The sequence below is a fragment of the Prenolepis imparis genome, unplaced genomic scaffold, assembly GCF_030444845.1.
Source record: "Prenolepis imparis isolate NDT839.2.m4 unplaced genomic scaffold, iyPreImpa1.0 SCAF_3, whole genome shotgun sequence".
NCBI classification, from domain to species: Eukaryota; Metazoa; Arthropoda; class Insecta; order Hymenoptera; family Formicidae; genus Prenolepis; species Prenolepis imparis.
Genome location: NW_028141161.1, coordinates 14,326,543 through 14,346,033, shown reverse-complemented (window position 1 = coordinate 14,346,033; position 19,491 = coordinate 14,326,543). Strand labels below are relative to the sequence as shown.

Genomic DNA, 19,491 nt, shown 5'->3' with positions numbered 1-19,491 from the left:
ATAGTGCACGCGTATTTCCAGAAAATAGTGTCATATTCGCGTTTCCATTACGACTGATTCTTTTTATCACAAAGCATATTACCGCGATCGCGTGTAACATTGGTTTCCACGACTGCCTAGGTCCGTCTGCGCTCGTGATGGGCTTTATTTATATTATTCTACTTCGAGTTGTAGCACTTTATTATTACGCGACCTTGTTTATATACATGTACACGGTGTCTTCGAGCACGCGTCGCAATATTCCGCGCGACCAGGAATAAATTGAAATATTTTACAGGAAATTCTCACGCGACACACCTATATCACACTGCTGGTCCGATTCGACGCTTCTCTTTTCTCTCCACGCTCTTTCTCGGCCTGGTGTATCGTGCTCGATGCAGTTTCACTTTAGTCTTTCTTCTCGAGAAGTGACGATACGATTCCTTTACGATCGAACGAGCAATTCCTCGTAAATTCGGTTACCTCAGGCGATTCGACACGACACGTGTATACACTACGATGTGTGGATTTTTTCTATCGATGGAAATGTGAGTTGTCAAATAATTTTTCAATTACCAGACGCTATCGATAATCGTTCATTAATTTTTTTTTTTTTTTTTGTAAAAGTGAGATTTAATATCGATAATTGGAGTAATCTATGATGTATGATTGTAAACTCGAAATTTACATCGAATAAGTTTAAGGAATTTTATTGGAATAATAGTATCTATTGCTTTCGGGAAATATAAATAAAAAGTGGCAGAAATTTGTAATTTTTTTCTTTGAAATTAATAAATAATAAATTTCTTTAGAACAGAATATTTGGCAAGAGAGCAAACCATCGATCGCTTTAAATGCCTTATTCGATAATTTCTTGTATATCTTGTATGTAAAATGAAAAAATTCAGAATATTATAAGTTTAATAATTTGGATATTCTGTATAATATACTTGGAACTTATTAAGATATACTTGATGTACTTATCTACCGCAAGGCTTGCTGCGTCAAAGCGAATATGTAGTCGTAAAGGTAATTGCGTTTTACAGCTTGTCCCGTGACACAAAAGAATCTTGTAGATATAGATATTAAAACATAAGGTAAGAAAACGGAGAGGGAGGGAGAAAGTTTATGTAGTTATCCGTCTTATTTCTTATCTTGCTTCGCGTATATAAAATGTTGACATTAAACCCGCGTGAGCGAACTTGATAGAAAGAAAAATTGCAATATCGTAAGATCAAGAATTATATACGAATAGGATTCTTTATGCTTAGAAAGAATTGTTTGCAAAAAGAATAAAGATAAATCGCGTGTGAATTAAAAATATTGAATATTGAATCGAATTGACTGATTGAATATTTGAAATATATATATTATATATGATTAATTATATTTACAAAAAATATTTTATTTACCTGACATTTCCTTTTATTACTTCTTAGAAGCTAATGAATCACAAAATCTTTCTACATTCGCGAATTCAGACTCGTATAGATTATCTGGTTTGCTGCATATAAGACCGTGCATTATGTGATTATTTGTTAAACATATAGCTATTACAAATTATCGATGAAAGTTGAGCGGATTAAGATTGAGCGACGGGAGTAATCCCTATCAAACACGATTAGCTCGAAAAAATCGATAGCTATGAATTTGGTAGCAACTCGATTTCGCGTACACATAATCATATCACCGATATCGCGTGCATGTCCATTAAAAAGCGGTCGATCCTTTTTCACTGAGCGTATCGCGACCTACATCTGTTGCATCACGGCAGCGCGGGATGCATCACCCTCGTGCAATCTCTTTTCGCGAAGATCTCTGAATTCAGCCTCATCTACTTCGTAATATGAAGAGTAGATTGGCGCCGCTAAATCTTTGCGGAAAGCCGTAAAACTTGAACGCTCCCATGTACGTTGTTGAGCACAATAGCGGTCTATGATATACGATGCACATTCCCTCGCGCTATACGAACCACACCGCCTGATAGTGTACCCCTAGTCTATTTTTTGTCAGATCTATATAAAATGGGACGAAACATTGCTAACGTGATACGTGATTGAATGCTTTTGGTGATTTTAGAGTCCAAATTATGTCGCCGTTTATTATTATCTATAATAATAAAATTAATAATTTTCTCTCATGTCATACATCTCGAAAAGAGGATATGAATATATAAATCTTTAACTTGTGTGTGTGTGTGTGTAAAAAGAGCTCATTACATTACAATAAAAAGATTATAAAGATTGGATATCTTCGCGTTTTTATAGAAAAAGGAAGAATTTTTTAAACTATGTGATGAATTATAAGTGTATAAAATTAATTAGTTAAAGTTTTTTTACTTTATTCCTGATGTTAGAGTCAATAAAGAAAATTGTTGCAGTGATACCCAATGTGATTATGCATCGTCAAGTGATTAATCACAAAATCACCGAATTAATCTGTGCTTCTCTCTTTACGGATTAGATGGCAAACAATATATTCTCCCGACGAATATAGATATTTTTATTATAGGCGACAGACACCCACGTAAGCTCACGTGTTAAGCTCCTTGTCGGGAAAAAAACCGTTTCCGTTTATCGAACGACGGGACAAATATTTTCGAAACGAAGTTTGCTCATCGTTCGCGGTTTCGTTTGCGAGAGGACCGACAGTTCTCTCGCCGCTCCCCGATTTCTATAACCTGTGACGTTAGAGCAAATCTTTCGTCCTCCCCCTCCCCTCCCACACCTTTCTCTTTCCTTCTTCCCCGCTACGTATGCTCGAGCGAATCGAAGATTTTTCCCTGAAATTGGTATCGTAGATCAGGTCGAAAGCTCCACTTTGTTTAACCCGGAGGCTCTCCAACCTGTTACCCGGCATCTCGGATATATCGACGTTTAAGACGTATCTGCAGGAGGTCGCCTTCGAAAAATATATCGGGCACTCGCGATAGATTTCGAGATTTGTCTCAAAATTCATCGTCCATGACGCATCGCTGCGATGTGGCGGTCTTCAATTCGATTTATTTGTCTGCATCTCCCACCGAATTCGAGTTTCATTGAATGATTTATCGAAACAAATGCAAACGTAAATCTAGGTTTAAACTAATCCGTTCCTGTTAAAATATTTCGCATTCCGGGGATTACATACATTTTTTATCTGTGACGTACTTATTTGCTTCCATTCACTATTGTCATTCGCCGATTTGTCTATTTTTGGATTTGAAAAATGTCTGCATGTTTATGACAAATATATAAAGTTTACCGATTCTTTTAGAAATGCTCTTAATCAAAGAAGAACGTTGTATACATGATAACATGTTAAAGATTCAATATTGAAAAACACATAATAGCGCGCTGAAGTACAATGGAACACGAGAGGATATTTTACTCACGTCAACTTTAACACCAGGGACAGTATAGATGTAGCCTTCTTTCTTTTGTAGTATATATTTGTAGAATACTTCGTGGTCCTTATGCCATACAATAGCATAGAGATTGTCTGTCCCCGGATCGTATCTGAAACAAGAGATTAAACGAGACACGTTATTAAATGCATGTCACAACTGTTGATCGAATAATTAATAGATACCAAGCAGATAAACTTGAGTTTGCAACTATCCTTGTTGTGACACTCTATAAAATACTATATTCTGTGTCATGTTTTAATAATTCGTAATGGTGATCGCGTTTTTCTCATACAAGATAAAATATACATGTGATATACATATATTTACATATTATATATCATAATATATATATTTTAACATATAATATATTATATATTATAATATATTACAACCAACTATTAACTTGTTAATATTTACGAAGAAAATATGCTTTAAAAACACCTTTTAAAACAATATTTATAGAAATGGACTTTAAGCAGGTAACATTTTTTTAGTTTTCAAAAGTTGAAGCGCCAGATGCGTGGGAGAAAACAGTCAATCGAGTCCGAGAATTTAATCCAACAAGAAGATGCTGTGAAAATTGTTAAGAAATTTGAATCTTATTGCAATTCGTTATCCCCTCACAAATAAAATCTCTGAATTTTTTCATATGATTATTATTATAATATAAATTATATTATAAATTTTATAATACACACACACACAAATTATATTATAAAAAAAAGCTTTACAAACATGCACGGAATATTTGTATGCGATATATACACTGGTACTCGTTTCATCATCTCAAATCTTCATCGCAGATTGGCGGTGAGATCCTGGTAGCTAATTGTACGAGTCTTTGCATGGGCGACCAATACGCCTACCTTTGCTACTGAAGAGTACCCCATCTACCTATTCACAAGCCGCTTTTACCGTGGACGCAATTTACGTATCCAGAGACTAATCGGTTCTGCGGTTCATTCGGCACAATAGAGACGAGTCGTGGAAACGAACAGGTACTGACGAGTCGGGAATAAAAGTGAAATGAACGCGCGCCCCCCATTCGTGCGCCCGGCTTTAGATCGTATCCTTAATTGCTCCTCGTTCGATTATTTCTATCGTTGAATCGCGCTATTAATTGAAACGGTTCTCTCTCGCTTTTAAGAGTAGCACAAATGTATTTTCTAGACCTCGAAACTTTAACATGCTGCTCATTGTTGCACAATTAACAGATTGACAGCGAGCATTTAGTTTGGAACGTTTGTGGCCTACTCGATATCTCTTTATAAAGTATTAATAGCTTTCCACATGGGAAGCAATTTACACATGGGCATGTATTTACATACGCGGTGAGCAACGCGTTAATATTTCCGAGTGCACTAATTTCACACGATCAAACATTCATCTCACGGCTGCGCCTTGTATCAATAATATTCAAATTGACACGAGGGAATACTGTTCCAAGATGCATTTGACTGTGCACTTTTTGGAATTGAAAATTACAAAATTCGTCAAATCTTCACGACAATGTAATTTTTTTCACGTGTCCAATATCCGAAAATACGAATAAATTTTTGTCGTGATTATATGACAATCATATGTATCATAAATCTTCATTATAATCAGAGGAAGAGAGAACTTTTCAAAAAAATTGTTCGCAACAAAGGTCTTTCACACACGTCCGAAAAAGGTGGGTCCGAAAAGTATCGATTATAAACGTAATATATTTTTAAACTCGAGAAAAACGTATTTCATATATTGTGTCAATCAAATTACATTCAATAGGAAGAAGAGATTGGGAGAATCATTCGCGTGACGAGACTCAAATATAGAGCAAATACTAATTTAATAATTCATTAATATACGTGATCGATACATCATTGCAGCAATCCGTCATTTTCTTAATTGAGAATTATCCTTTTTGCATTCGAAACGGTAAATCAAAAATCAGTTGCTTGTATCGTGATTATCGTTGATTGTTTGTAATTAGTAATATGTCTTTTTCATTATTATTATATACATGTCGCAATTGTAATAAATTTTTCTATGTTTGCGCATCCAGGGTGCTCGATAAAATTCTTCATAAGACACACGAATCTTCAAATATATCGTACATAAATAAATATGCTGGGATTATTAAGTCAAAGGTTAATAAGCAAAATTAGATCGTTATCGGTAACTATATAATTAATGAAAGCATTATCGTGTTTCCTCCTTTGCTCGAATAATAAATTAGTTGCAAACCCGAGTAACGAATTCATCTTTATATCTATGTTCATTCGCAATTAAATTCTATCTTTGATATTATGTTCGAAACGATTGATCTGGTCGGAAGAGGTACCTTACTCCACGACCACGCATTTGTCGTTTTCGCTATAATCGCCGTTTCTGGATAGTCTTCCCCACCGTTCCATCTCGTTAAATTGCATTTCAATAGAGTTTCTCAGTCATGCTCCGATAAACCTTTTGAGCGGTTAGCTCGCCGGTTAGGACAAAGGGAATCTCGTCTTCGACCCCGTCATCGCCATGTTCTTACGAGTGACGCGTTTGCAAAAGTAATGCCGTATGCATTTTCTTTCGCGATCGGTTCATATTCATCAAACGAAAAATTATCACAATATTCATTGCTTATCAGAGTAAAATCTTGTTAAACGAACGAATTTTTAAGAGATTAATGAGCATTGAGCGTCTGTCAAATAAATATGAAAAAAATTATTCAAATTTTCTACATTTTGATGTAATTGACCGATATTCAAACTCGGGATTTAAGATTAGCATGAATATCGGGGATTTAAGAACGGCTTATAATTTATAGAGTTTTTACCCTGAAAGAGAAGAGTATATATAATATAGTGGTATTATAAGATAAGCTTAAAATCTTAAAAGTTGATCTCTTTCAAAAGATTTTATAAAATATACATGTGTTGTTAATCTGTGTGTGTGTGTGTGTGATAAAATAATTTTGTAAGAATAAAATTGAAGGAAAGTCGCGAAAAAAAAGAAGAAATATATAATAAATTTTCTTTATACCTTCTTAAACGTATTTTTTCACATACTTAATTTATATTATTTATAATGCATTAAATTATTGAAAAACAGCTTTCAATATAAAACAATTGTAAAACCAGATTTTACGTAATCTGAAGAATGCAAAAATAAATAAAGCAAAACGAAGTTTTAGTTCAAATATCAAAGTCTTGTTCCAAAGTTTAAGATTTAAAATAAGTTTCACAGAAATAAGATGATCTTCGTGAATTGCATCTGTCTTATAATCTCGTCTTCTGGTTACATAACATAATCCGTTCGGAACAAACTGCTATCTCATTTTTGTGATCCTATCTAATGCGAGCAATTGAAAAAAATCGTACAAGGAGATACAATGTGTACCATCTGTTTACCGCGATATGTATTGCGTCATTTCGCAGAAATAAGATGTAATCGAGAGCCACGTGGTTCACAATGAAGATTCGTGAGCGAGCGAGCAAAGTCGTGTATACGAGGAGCATAAGAGAACATTATTCCCCGAAGAGAGGATCGCGCAGTAGGCGGTTCTCCTGGTCGCGTCGGACACGTCGAATGCGATAATGCACGCTCGGCTGCAATGTCGGTCTCATTGCGCCGTTGCACCGTAGCAGTGACGTACCCTAGGGGAGCATTCCGTGGGCTGTGTGTCGGTGTCGGCGGCGGCTCACTACTAGCTCACCGCCACCCTATCTCTCTTCCTACCTCATCCTGGCACATGCAGCAAAGCCCTGGAAAAGGGATTGCCGCATTCGAGCGTAGGTGCACAATTTCGAGCCCTGCGTCGTGGGATTGATTTGCATTCTCCGGCTCATTTGCTGGGTCGTATCCTGCGGGATTTCTTCCCGTTCTTCCTCTCTCTTTCGCCCCCTCTACCCCTCCCTTTCTCTTTCTCTTTCTGTTTTCACTTGCTCTCCTCCTCTTTTCGTTCAGCCTTTACTTTTCTTCTTTCTTCCTTTCTTCATTGCTTGGTGTGGTATGTTTTCTCAATCCTTTACGCGCGGGTCGATTTCGCCGACCATTTCCAACAAATGTAATCTTTTTTATATTTTTAGTCAAGCATTATTTACGTGCTGCTTTTGTTCTATTCTTTAAATTTTCTATGCTTCTTGGAGTTTTTTTTTTTTTTTTTTTTTTTTTTTTAGAACAGAAGAGTGAATTCTTTGTCAGAGAGTATATAAAGTGTGTATTGTGTGTATCTTATTTTAATTCAAAATTAGCTCGATAAAGTGATAGCGTTCATGCAAACCGATAAACTGATAGCGCTCATGCAAATCGTTATTTGAATTGGAAAAACCAATGATCTAAATATTATTTATTATACCAACATTACCATAAACCCATTATTTTGTTCCGTATTTATATGAATTCAGACAATCGTCAAATTCGCGATGATATAGTTATATAATTTTAACTTTAGTTAGATATATCCATTCTCCCGTTATTTAAGTTTTATGAATTCGTTCAACCAATTCATTTATTATAAATGCGTTCAACGAATCGTGGTTTACATCCATATAACAAAATATTGTAATAATTTATATGGACAATACGTTGTGTATATATAAATATAAATATTCTTTTATTTAAAAGCGCAGAATGTCTACGGTAAACAATTATATTGTTTGGTGACGCACGACAAGACTCGAAATCAATTTATAATTTGATCAACGCTAAATCAAGTCGCACCGAGACCATTCGGGCTAATAAGATCGAGGAAAATGTCGCAATGATAAATGAGATTCGCGGGGCAATCGAGGCGAAATTCTATGATTGGATAGCGCGAGAATGGAGAACTGTAGAACTCGTAATAGGAAATTCTCTGTGGTGAAATTATACGGAGGAAGGAGTATGCGTTATAATGTTAAAGCTAACGTGCAGCGATGAATCTTGGCCTTTGGGATATACTAATCGCATAAATCTCAACCGCAGAAAGTATATTAGAGTCCCCCCGTCGAATAAATGAATGTACTAAGATGTGACTGAATATTCTCCATTTTTACTTTGTTAACGCAAAATATTGGGATTTAACTGAAACAGAATAACCGAAACGAGGAAAAATTAAAGGATTTCAGAGGACAGTGGTATTCCGTTCTCTCTTTGATTAGCCATGTGTTCCCGTTCGAATATGCGCAACATCCAATAATTTAACTAATGGCAAATTAGCGGTGTACTGGCTTCAAAGCTTTGTCGTGTTAAATAAACATGTTGGGGATATTAATTAAAATGAGGCTGTCAATCTCGCGCCAACTTATGCGCGTCCACACAACAGATTGGTACACAGACGTGACGATACTCAATAATTTCGGTCGTATGATTTTCTACATATTATCGCTAATGGATACACGATTAGTGTAATCAAGGTTTATTGATATTGTATCACACGTACTGTTTCTCATTTTAAAATACGTACACGCCGTGCTATCATAGATGCTAAAGCAGGATTTGTGTATCCATAATAATGCACGATATGATTTAAACGTATAAGAATTTAATTATCATCATTTCAATACAGATGTTATTACATCGTTATTTACTTATATACATCTCAACTCAAAATCGATATAAATTGCACGAATAGCGAGATAAGAATAATTTTTTTAAAAAATGTCATATTTATATTTCAGATTCTCATTTAAAGTTTCTAGACTGATTTAATTCTCTGCGAAATTTCTACGTAGGGAATCGATAATGAACGGGTTGACGATTTAGACGCGGGCGCGTCAGGAATAATTTTCGCTTCTAGAGAGGTGAATTGTAAGCGTGAGAAATTGCTGCTAGAGGTAGCAATACGTAGAATAAACTGATCGGGAAGGTGCGCCGGCGAGAGCAAACTAATTTGTGATTTATGTATATATCGCAGAAGATATTTCGACGTTCGCATGCTCCGCACTTTAGAGTGTCCATTTGCTTCACAATTGATAACGATTGTTGATGCAAGGATTATCATCAAACGGATAAGAAAAAATGCAACTATTCGTTTAATGCAAGTGTGTTTTCGGTTTCAATTGTCCTTTATTGCCCGATGAGACTGCATTATTGACCTAATTCCTCAATGCTCCGTGATTTAATTAATTAGATGGTCTATATGGTATACATACGGTATCTATGATATGCATATTTGATGATTTGAAGATAAAAGATTCGGTAAATATTCCAGTAATTCTCGGAAAAGAGGTAATTTCTCTGCAAAAGAGGTTTTCTCATCTCGATATACTTTATGCATTTTAAGTCCTTCATTCCGCTCAAGATATACAAAAATATGTGTATCCTGCGCGAATCAAGAGAATATTCCTTTTTTGAATATTTATCAAAAATTCTTAGATAACAGCTATTAAGCAAATTAAACGTAATATCGATCCTTACGAACGCTAAATTGCTCTATCCGATATCTTTTACGAAGCTCAGTTACGTAAACGTGAGACGATGTCTTTCTACAAGAGCCCTTTCCCAAGTATCCGCACGTAATGTATCGCGATTCAAAAGTCCTAATTAAGCACGCAATATTAGGTACAAGTTTGTAAATCTATGCGGAAATCTAGAGGCTTCGTTACATCTTTGCCATTTGAAGAGAAGTGAAACATCAATATCGCAACAGATCTCTTCGCTAGAAGTTTCTGCATCTGACAAAATCATTTTCCACGCGTACAGCATATGGTCCTTTCCTCGAGAGAGATTCGTATATCTTCGCAATGAAGATACGAAACTCATCAGTTAAATTAAACGTAACATAAATCAATGTAAATTACATTACGTCGGAACACACACTCGTGATAAAAGAAATTACTTTAGAGGAAACATGAAATAAACCATAAAATTATTAAACATTAAATTAATTTGACTTATATTAAATTTATATTAAATTTATATTTATTTTGATTTATATTAAATTTATATTAAATTTATATTTATTTTGATTTATATTAAATTTATATTAATTTAAGATATATTCTTGTTTTTTTCCGTTGTAAAATATGTATCGCATTTTATTATATTCTTATGACCTATCTTTATCAATAAGTTTTCATAAGAAGTACAAAGATTATAAGACATGATTTAATCATAAATAATATCTCGTATGATAGAAACAGAAATAACTAGAGTAATTTCAAAAGGCCATACGATAGTTTATTATCACAATCTGCACTCGGATGATAGATTAAAATAATATGAAAAGTAATAAAAGGATAAGTCAAGAGCCAAAATGTGAAAATCATGAAACAAAAGAGATATAGCCCGTAAAGTTTTCTTTTCTCTTCGTTCCCTTCTTTCTACATTGTCATTTTAACATTGTTGTATTGTACATCATCGTCTTAATACGTAGCCAAGTGTAGGATTCAGCCCTTACGAGGAAAAACCCGTGAAGAAATAAGACTGAAAAGTAGCGCCATAATACAAAGTATATCTTTCTTCTTTCTGGAAAAAGGGCGAAGTGTAAAATGTTGTGAGAGCAATTTCACGCGGAATAACACGATGCATTTCAAAAAATAAAAGATACTGATTTTTTTCTTTTTAAGATAAAAGACAGTTTCAACTACTAAACAAAACAATCGTATAGATTACTTTGTGTAAAGAAAATAAAAGAATTTAACAAAGAGTACTTGATAAAAAATTTATCTATTTGATTAAAGGTAGCTGTAATGATTCTCTAAAGTACAATCTTTAAAATTCCGTCTCCTATAAGAATAATTATGCACAGAAATTAATTTTCGTCGAGATTTTACTTGTAAGCATTTTTACAGATTATTCGCTAAGACGTCTCAACGATTCAATTATTCCTCGACTCATAATTAATCACATTATTCATCTCTGCGAAAAGGGATGATACACTTCCGATTACTGTAAATTTTGGACGTGGCAAGAGAAAGTGAAGGAGGCCAGGGGGAGGAACGGAAAACCGGGCGCGATTACTTCCACCTGTTTTCTCTTCTCTTTCCATCTCTCACTTTCTCTCTTATTGCTATCTCAAGATTTCATTCGCCGCCGCTGGATCGGCATGCCAGTCGGATTAATGTTTCAGAAATTCAATTACGAGTTCCTTGACAGCTGTCTGAGTCGAGTAGGATCCAATTAATGCTCGCGATGCAGTCGTTGTTCCCCGTCCCTTCTCCCCCGGGTTCGTTTAAAACATCGAACTGAAAATGCCGCGGAGACAAGTACAATAACGCGCGTGAGGGAGTACGGGTATCTTATAAAATGAAGCGAAATGACGAGAACAGGTTGAAAAGCTGAAGTGTCTCGGTTTATACGATAGTCGATGCGACGTCGGGCCACGTACTCTGGGGAGCGCCCGACGATAGAGAGGGCGAGGGGGTAAAAGTGTGAGAGGGTGTCTCGCACCGATCGAAGGGAGAGAGCGACGCTCCGTTCTACTTTCTCCACGATTTCTCGAGACATGGTGGAAAAAGCGTGTGTTCCAATTTGCAGGCGCTTCGCGCGCTCTCACAGTCTCGTTTACGACGTTACGTGGGGAGCATATTGTTTCCTCTGGCAAATACGATACCCGTTCAGCGGCGAAAACCGCGCCACGCGATACGACGAACGTTCGAGTGTTTTGCGCGCGATAAAGATGTTAATTGCACAGCAACACTTGCGTCCAAAATGCCAACAATATCCTGGAAAGTGTCTACTTTCGACAACTGTAACAATACTTTTTTTTTTACGCACTGCGTTGCGTTCTTTTTTAATTAAAAAGATGATGTATTTATTTCCTATTATGTCCTCGCTCGAATCTTCATACAAAAAAAAAATAAATAAAAAAATAAAAAAAAAGATATATCGCAGGGAGCGTGCGCGACATATGTATGGTACAGATTAACGTAAAGTGCTTCTCATGCGACGTATGTACATGTAATGACACTGCATGCCATATTTTATGGAATTTGCGCAAAACAAGTATCCGTGTCATGCTTTAATGCATAAATTCTGTCGAGCCTTTCGAAATACCGTCGCTGTTATCCATAAATTAACATGCTATCCATATAAAATGTATAATAAATAAATTCTTTTAAAATATAATAAATATTATATATATTAAATATGAAAATTATAAAGTGTGTACGCGGCGCAGCGGATGCGGGTTTTAGAGGATAAACTAATTGAACGAAAACATATTTCGAGAATTACGCGCGCGCGCGAATCTTAGTACCGCGGAAACGTCTAGATGAGAATGTTTTCAAGCGAGATAAATCGTCCGTCATACAAGAATAACAGGAAAGTTTGAATTCAATATCGCACAGAGCGTCGCGCGCGCGCCGGTGCGCGTTCGTAAGTTATTGAGTTTCAAAGTGCAATAGTCAATTCGACGATACGTGCCGCGCGTACACTGCCGATTCGCCGGCGGTCGATGTGACGAATTTTACTTCCGAACTTTGAAATCCAATAACTCACGGCTCGGTCATCGAATCGACGTGTTACCGGACGGTTTGCCGAGTTTCAGGCAAGCTCATCGCTCTTCATGCGTTTCGCTCCTTGCGTCGGACGTACGGTGGACTTATACTACTCCGCGAAGCCGAATTTATAGAGTCCCCGAGTCCGACGACTCGCGATGCACAGCTTGGTATTAAATATAAAATAAAGTCAAAGCGACGATATTCGCGTATCCTATGCAGGAATAAATCTGCGAGTTCAAATTTCGGTACTCTGTAGATGTAGCAAGATAATCTTTCTCTTGACGTAAAAGAGAAGAAGACAGTTACTTTTGAATATGCTTTTAAATAACAATATTTTCCGTGTCAATTTCGAATGACATTCTGCCATTTTTCGGAAGACAAATTCTATAAAAGTGAGCAATACACACGCACACTGGCGGATCCTTGGGGGGGGGGGGTTAACCCCCCCCCTGCAAATTAAAAGAATTGTATATATTATATATATAAAGAATTTCGCCTAATTATTTTCGTGCATGAAATTATCTCATTATTTTATCCTATGTCTGACTTAATCTATACTTAACTCCTTGAATGCGTAATGAGTATAATTTACAGTATATCTTATACTTTTATATATTAATATATATATATATTTTATATATATATTTATATATATATACATATATATATATATATATATAAAAGTATAAGATACACTGGAAATTATACTCATTACGCATTCAAGGAGTTAAGTATAGATTAAGTCATACAACGAAATGATGAGATAATTTCGTTGCACGAAAATAATTAGGCGAAATTCTTTATATCTATATACACTGGTGGATTCTTGGGAAGGGGGGAGGGGGGGTTAAACCCCCCCTTGCAAATTAAAAGAAACAGTTTTGCTGAATTTGTTTAAAAAATATAAATAAAGAAAAACAAACATTAAAGAGCTATCGACGTCGTTGATCCTAGAATAGAAGCTAATCATGAAACCAAAAATATTAAATACAATAATTTTGCAACCCCCCCCCCCCCCCCCATTATCGACGTCAGGATCCGCTAGTGCACACGCATAAATAATTTTCAATAAATATTGTAGACGAAATTGTAGATGAAATATTATATTGTTTTTTTTTATTGAAAATTAATGTGAAAAAATTTGCTCATATTCAAAATTGTTGCTATCTCCACAACATATTTTCGTAATTATATTAACAATTATCACTAAATATCATTCTTTGATTCATTTATATTTAAAATAATACAAAAATCAATTTCCTCTTTTATTTACAGCTATAGCTGTACGTGAAAAGTATGAGCAAAGTTCGCTAAGTAATTAGAATGTTATGTGCAATATAATTTAAATGTTCTCAAAAAGCAATATATTTTATCATTAAACTGTTCAATATTTTTCATCATATATAATCCACTTTCTTATTGGATTATAAAAATACAAAGAGAATTTTTCTAATAAATGTTTACAACAGCAATATCTCGCACTAATCATATTCTTGATGATAATCATTAGGTATCGCATCAATTACGACGTTTAGATCTACGACGTGTCGACTAAACGTCATTACACCCATCCTCCGCCCGTCTCTTCGTCTCTCGCCAAAGTATATAATTACGCTTTAATTATCTTCCGCTCGAGGTGACTCCGCGGTTCCGTGTGAGCGGACGTTCGTGTGCGACTAAACACGGTGACTACACGACTCTTACACAGTCTAGACGCGTATACGTCCACGCGGCACTTCGATCGAGCTTCCCTAATAGAGATTCCGTGAAGCTTGTCGTTTCCTACCGGAAGAAACTTCGATTCCGTGATAACTTAGGATATGCAATTACCATCCATCTAGCGGATGACTTGGGCAGCCAAACTGGTCCCGATCCGAAAGGGTTGGAAAGGATGAAAATATATTGAAGTATATGGGTCGCAGGTTTATAAATCGACAGCTGTCAATCAATGTAATTAAAATTCTTAATTGCCTGGATTATGATAATGCTACATAAGCTTCAGTAATTATTATATTTAAAAAACATCGATCATTGTGCATTAGACGCCTCTTGTTAAAATGTACTGTTAAATTAATAGATAAGCGAATAAAAATTTCAGTATAAAAGAGACGTAAAAAGAAAATAAGAAAATGAGAAAATTTTCCAAAATTCTCTCTCTATTGGTTTGTCTGATTTTTCTGACTGAATTTATTATTACAATTTATATTATTATAATATCATGGAGATGCGGGCGAATCGGCGAATCGAATACACGAACCGTACGAATGGCACGTTCAAACTATTGTACATTCGTATCGCGACTACTGCGAGGAGCAAATCGATCTGTCATGTATATTCGAGAAGCACGCAAAAGAGTGGAAAATTCATGGTCGTTGGCTGACCCAGCGGGGTCTTCAAGGTGCTCCCTTTTCGCTGGGCAACCAAATCGCTTCTCTCTTCTTTTTTTCAACGTGTTCCCTGTTATCTTCCTTCTTTCTCCGCCCATATTCGATGACGGATCGTTTTGCTGAAACGAGTTTTGCTGAGTAACGATTCGCTGTTTCTTTCGCTCTCCCTCTCTCTCTCTCTGCATCCTCGTCCTTTCTTTTTTTTTCTCCCACCGTCTTCGGTCCGCGGCAGCAACTCCGAGCCATCACTGTCGGTGGTGGAATTCCGTTCGGAAGATTAGAGAAAACGATCGCGCGGCAACGCGGCAGTCGTCTAAAGCGTCCATGAAGAACTTACGCAGAGAAATCTCGCGAGAGTTACGACTTTCGCGGTTGAGTTAGGGGTCGAGGGGCATCTTTTTCCGACAGGAAGAAAGTCGCTGGCTCGAGATGGGGAGAGAGAGCGAGAAGTTTTCCCGCACAGACCCATCTCCGCGCTCTGGCGAGTAAATAAATAAAGTACGAAAAGACTGGAAAAGTATCGAGATTTCTTGGTTGTTCGATCCGGCTAGCAACATCTCAACCTCCTTCCCACCTCCGTTTCGCGCTCTCCCTCCTTTTTCTAGTCAGCTTTTATTTGTAATTTTATTTATCGTTTTCCTTTAACGTTAACCGCAAACTCGATACGTACTTTATTGCTTCGCCTCTTACCGATGCCTTTATGAGTTCCGCTTACACGATTTACCTTTGCGAGGTAAATGCGAGAAACGGCTTCGTCTTCCTTCATATTGTCTCTTCTGTAGCCGCATCTCTCCCGCCGGATTTTCCTCCCGTTGGCTCTTCTCTCTTCTATTTTTCGTTCGATCTTCTCGCGTATCTTTCTCTCTACGGCATTAGAGAGTAGAGAGCCGCGGTCTTAATAATTCCGAATGGAAATGGAATTTGTACGTGCGCGTATCCGCGCGCACTGTCGATGCAACAGTGATGGTATAGTTTTTCGCTTTCGGCGCACGTGTAAAATCTACTATCCGCTGGGAGGTCTAGTCCTTCATTACGATCTACCATTTGCGTTGTAACGAACGAACAGTGGTTTCACCACACACCGCGCACTCTGCGCACGCTGTGCATACATATAGAGAATTCACGCCCGCTGGCTTGGAACTGGGTTGATATACATTAGTGATTATGCCGCGATACTTCGGTTTTATTGTGCGATCCGTATACCTCGACGAATTATTTAGCGAATCCTGCGCCACCGGTCATTTATCGTTGTTATATCGAGGCAGGTACGCTATTGCGAGATCCTGCTACAGCCTGGTCATTCGAAAACTAATCAAATTAGCCTTCAGAGCCCTCTTTACGTAGCCTATAACTTGATTAATGGAGCAAATCGATTCAATTATTGAATGCAAAATTAACGTAATCACGACCCGACAATCTAAAAAGATATTTTTAATTCAACTATATGATATATTTACTTTTATCCTTTCATAAATATAATTTTTTATTAATTATGTTTTTGAGATTGTAAAGGCGATGATTTTTAAAGAGAGTCGTTAACAAGTTTTCTTTTTCTATTCTATGTTTTCTATCAGTGTATCAAACAAGCCATATATATTTATCTTTCTTTTTCTTTACTTTAATATTGTATAAAATCTGATACAAATCTTTTACACCAAAGGTTTTTTCATTATTCAAATTCGCTTTTATCGATCTTAATTGTCTGGGGAAAAAAAAAAAAAAAAAAAAACGATATCAGGAATTTTTAACGAAGTTCGCCGAACGAGATTTTGTTAGGTACGTCGTAAAATCGGATGTTGTAATTGGAGAGAATAATGAGGGAGGATGTGCCAAAGCGAAAGGAAGGTAATAGGTGCTCCGAGAGGAGGAATGCAGAAATTATGTAATGAGGGTGAAGTAGCGTCTTGTTTCAACGAGATGCGCATTATCTCTCTTGCATATAAAATAAGAGTGTGTATCGATCGATAAGTCGCAGAACACATCTTGGTGGTACGCGCCTGTTTAACGCGATCGTGTTTACGTGCTTTACAACACAAAAGCAGGCAAGAGGCTTTGACTTTTCACAGTGAAATTCTCTCTGATATTTTCATAATTGAGTGCTTTATCGAGAGAGAGAAACCGAGCGAAAAATATAAGAAATAATAAATACCAGCTACTGAACTGTTCAATATTTTCTGAAGAATATGGAATCTTTTTTCTTCTTAAATGTGTGCATAAATTAAAGATAAACATATTTTCATTGTTATGCACCTGTGATTTTTTTACGAGCTAATTAATACGAATTATAATATTTAATATATATCTACTAATAAGATAATAAATAGTTCTAGGATATATTGAATAGTTTTGTTTATATATACACTTCAATTAGAGGTAATTTTATTTTCATATAATTCTAATTATATGTGTATGTATATGTATAGAATAAAATCATCAATAGCATTATGGAATAAAATCTTGATACGTGAAGCATATCGCGAGTCATATCATAGTCTGACAAAAGTGCAAACACGATTGTCGACATTACGACTACTTTGCGCACACAGAAAGCAGTTGACGTTTATACGGCTTACATATATGGCGAACATTCTCACCTGCATTCCAGAAGCGCGGTCCTGCCTCTAAGGATGTACGCCGGAACATTCATGTGAAGTAGCTTCAGAGCAGCGACTGAAACAGAAAAAGAGAGAAACCCGCATGAGATCACATAAATGTCAATTGCGAGTATATACGTTGTCACCCGGGGGTGCTATCGATGCAATGTCATTGGAAATGCGAGACAACAATTTCCCGAGTGTTCGATTATAGTACTGATGATAAAAAAACGAAACAGATATTCGTTGAAAGCATCTTGAAATGATTTTTAGCTATAAATATATTTACATATAAGCATACTTTAGAGGAATATAACTTTTTGTCTACAAAGAAATTTTACTTTTTTATGTACAAAGTTTACATAGACATATATAAAATCTTTCAAAATATCTTTTGTTGAAATTGTTGTTGAAATTGTTGTTGAAATTGTTTTGTTGAAATTGTCGCTTGAAATATTTTTCTGTATATTTTATAATTTTTACAATATCGGTTTAAAATCAAATTTTATCAATATCAATTAAAAAGATTCATTAAATCAAAATAAAATATAATAGCTTCAATAAACCGTTTACAAAAAAAAATACATATTTTTATACGCTTGTTAAATAAAATACAACTTTTTAATCAAATATATTCTTATTTTTTGTGTTATTCTATGACACTTTTAAGATTTGTAAAGATGGATAAAAGACCATTGCGACGATTTTTGCTAGTTAGATCAAGTTAGATCACGTCAGGAACTCTTATGAACGAGTGCTATTCTAACACTATTCGCTACCGGCATGTAGGCAGACTTCAATGAAGAAGGTTTTCAAATGCAAGACGCTTTCTTTCACGCCTAAATCGGTAAATCTCTTGACCCACCAAGCGCACAATAGCAGCATTAAAAAAGCGGTACTATGGTTACTCGACCTACCGCGGATCTTTTCGCGAAAAAGTATCGCGTCGACCTTTCAATAGTGACGAGGGTCGGCAAAGCTTGGAAAATTGTGCCGCGATTGGATGATCCACAGGATTAGAAGTAGATCACACTAGATGCTCAATTAATTTGGAAGATAGACTCTTATTAAGATATTTTTCACGCGCGATTTAGCCCCTATTTTCTATCTCTCCTTTCATCTTCTATATCCTCACGATATGCTCGATGAGCCAAAAACAGGGATCAAACTTTTACGAACAATTTCGAGACATTAATTATAAAATTAATAAAATCTAATAAAATCTAAAATTAATAAATCATAATATTAATAAAATCTTATATCATTGAGAGAGAAAATATTTTTATGATGTCAAGTGATATCTACATATAATTTTCATAGAAAAGATAAATATTTATAAAAATTGAAAATAATTATATCATTCAGTTAAATGTTAAATAATACAAAATTATATAATTTCATATATTTATTGATATATGATTATTGTGATTTTTTTGTTTTCTATAAAAACTGTTTTTTGTTAAATATTGCAATTCACAAACTTGTTAGAGGATTTGAGAGATAATATGCGAATAAAATCAATATCTTTATATAGATATAGAACATCGAATTAGGGTCTTCACTTCTTGTTTGAAATTCGAATATTCGATATTCCTAACACGTTTCTATTCTCGTCAGTTAAAAGTAAAGAAAAATCTCCGAGCAGCCGTATAGAAATCTAACAATAAGTTCAACTCTTGTATTTATCTTAGCGTAGTGAAATGTATATGTGCAATGTGCATAAGTATGTATATACGGATACGACGACT

The 19,491-nt window shown here is 35.6% G+C and overlaps 1 protein-coding gene across 9 annotated transcripts in view; it reads right to left on the bottom strand.

Annotated features, from left to right (window-relative positions):
• Positions 1–19,491, bottom strand: part of LOC145933994 (cell adhesion molecule 1-like) — a 153,086-nt gene that overhangs the window by 34,197 nt on the left and 99,398 nt on the right. For all 9 annotated transcript variants that reach the window (XM_083034121.1, XM_083034113.1, XM_083034114.1 and 6 more), the window contains 2 exons: positions 17,744–17,819; positions 3,353–3,476 (listed from right to left, as the gene is read on the bottom strand). In XM_083034121.1, coding sequence (XP_082890247.1) covers positions 3,353–3,476; positions 17,744–17,819 — 200 coding nt within the window. The remainder of the gene's footprint in view (positions 1–3,352; positions 3,477–17,743; positions 17,820–19,491) is intronic.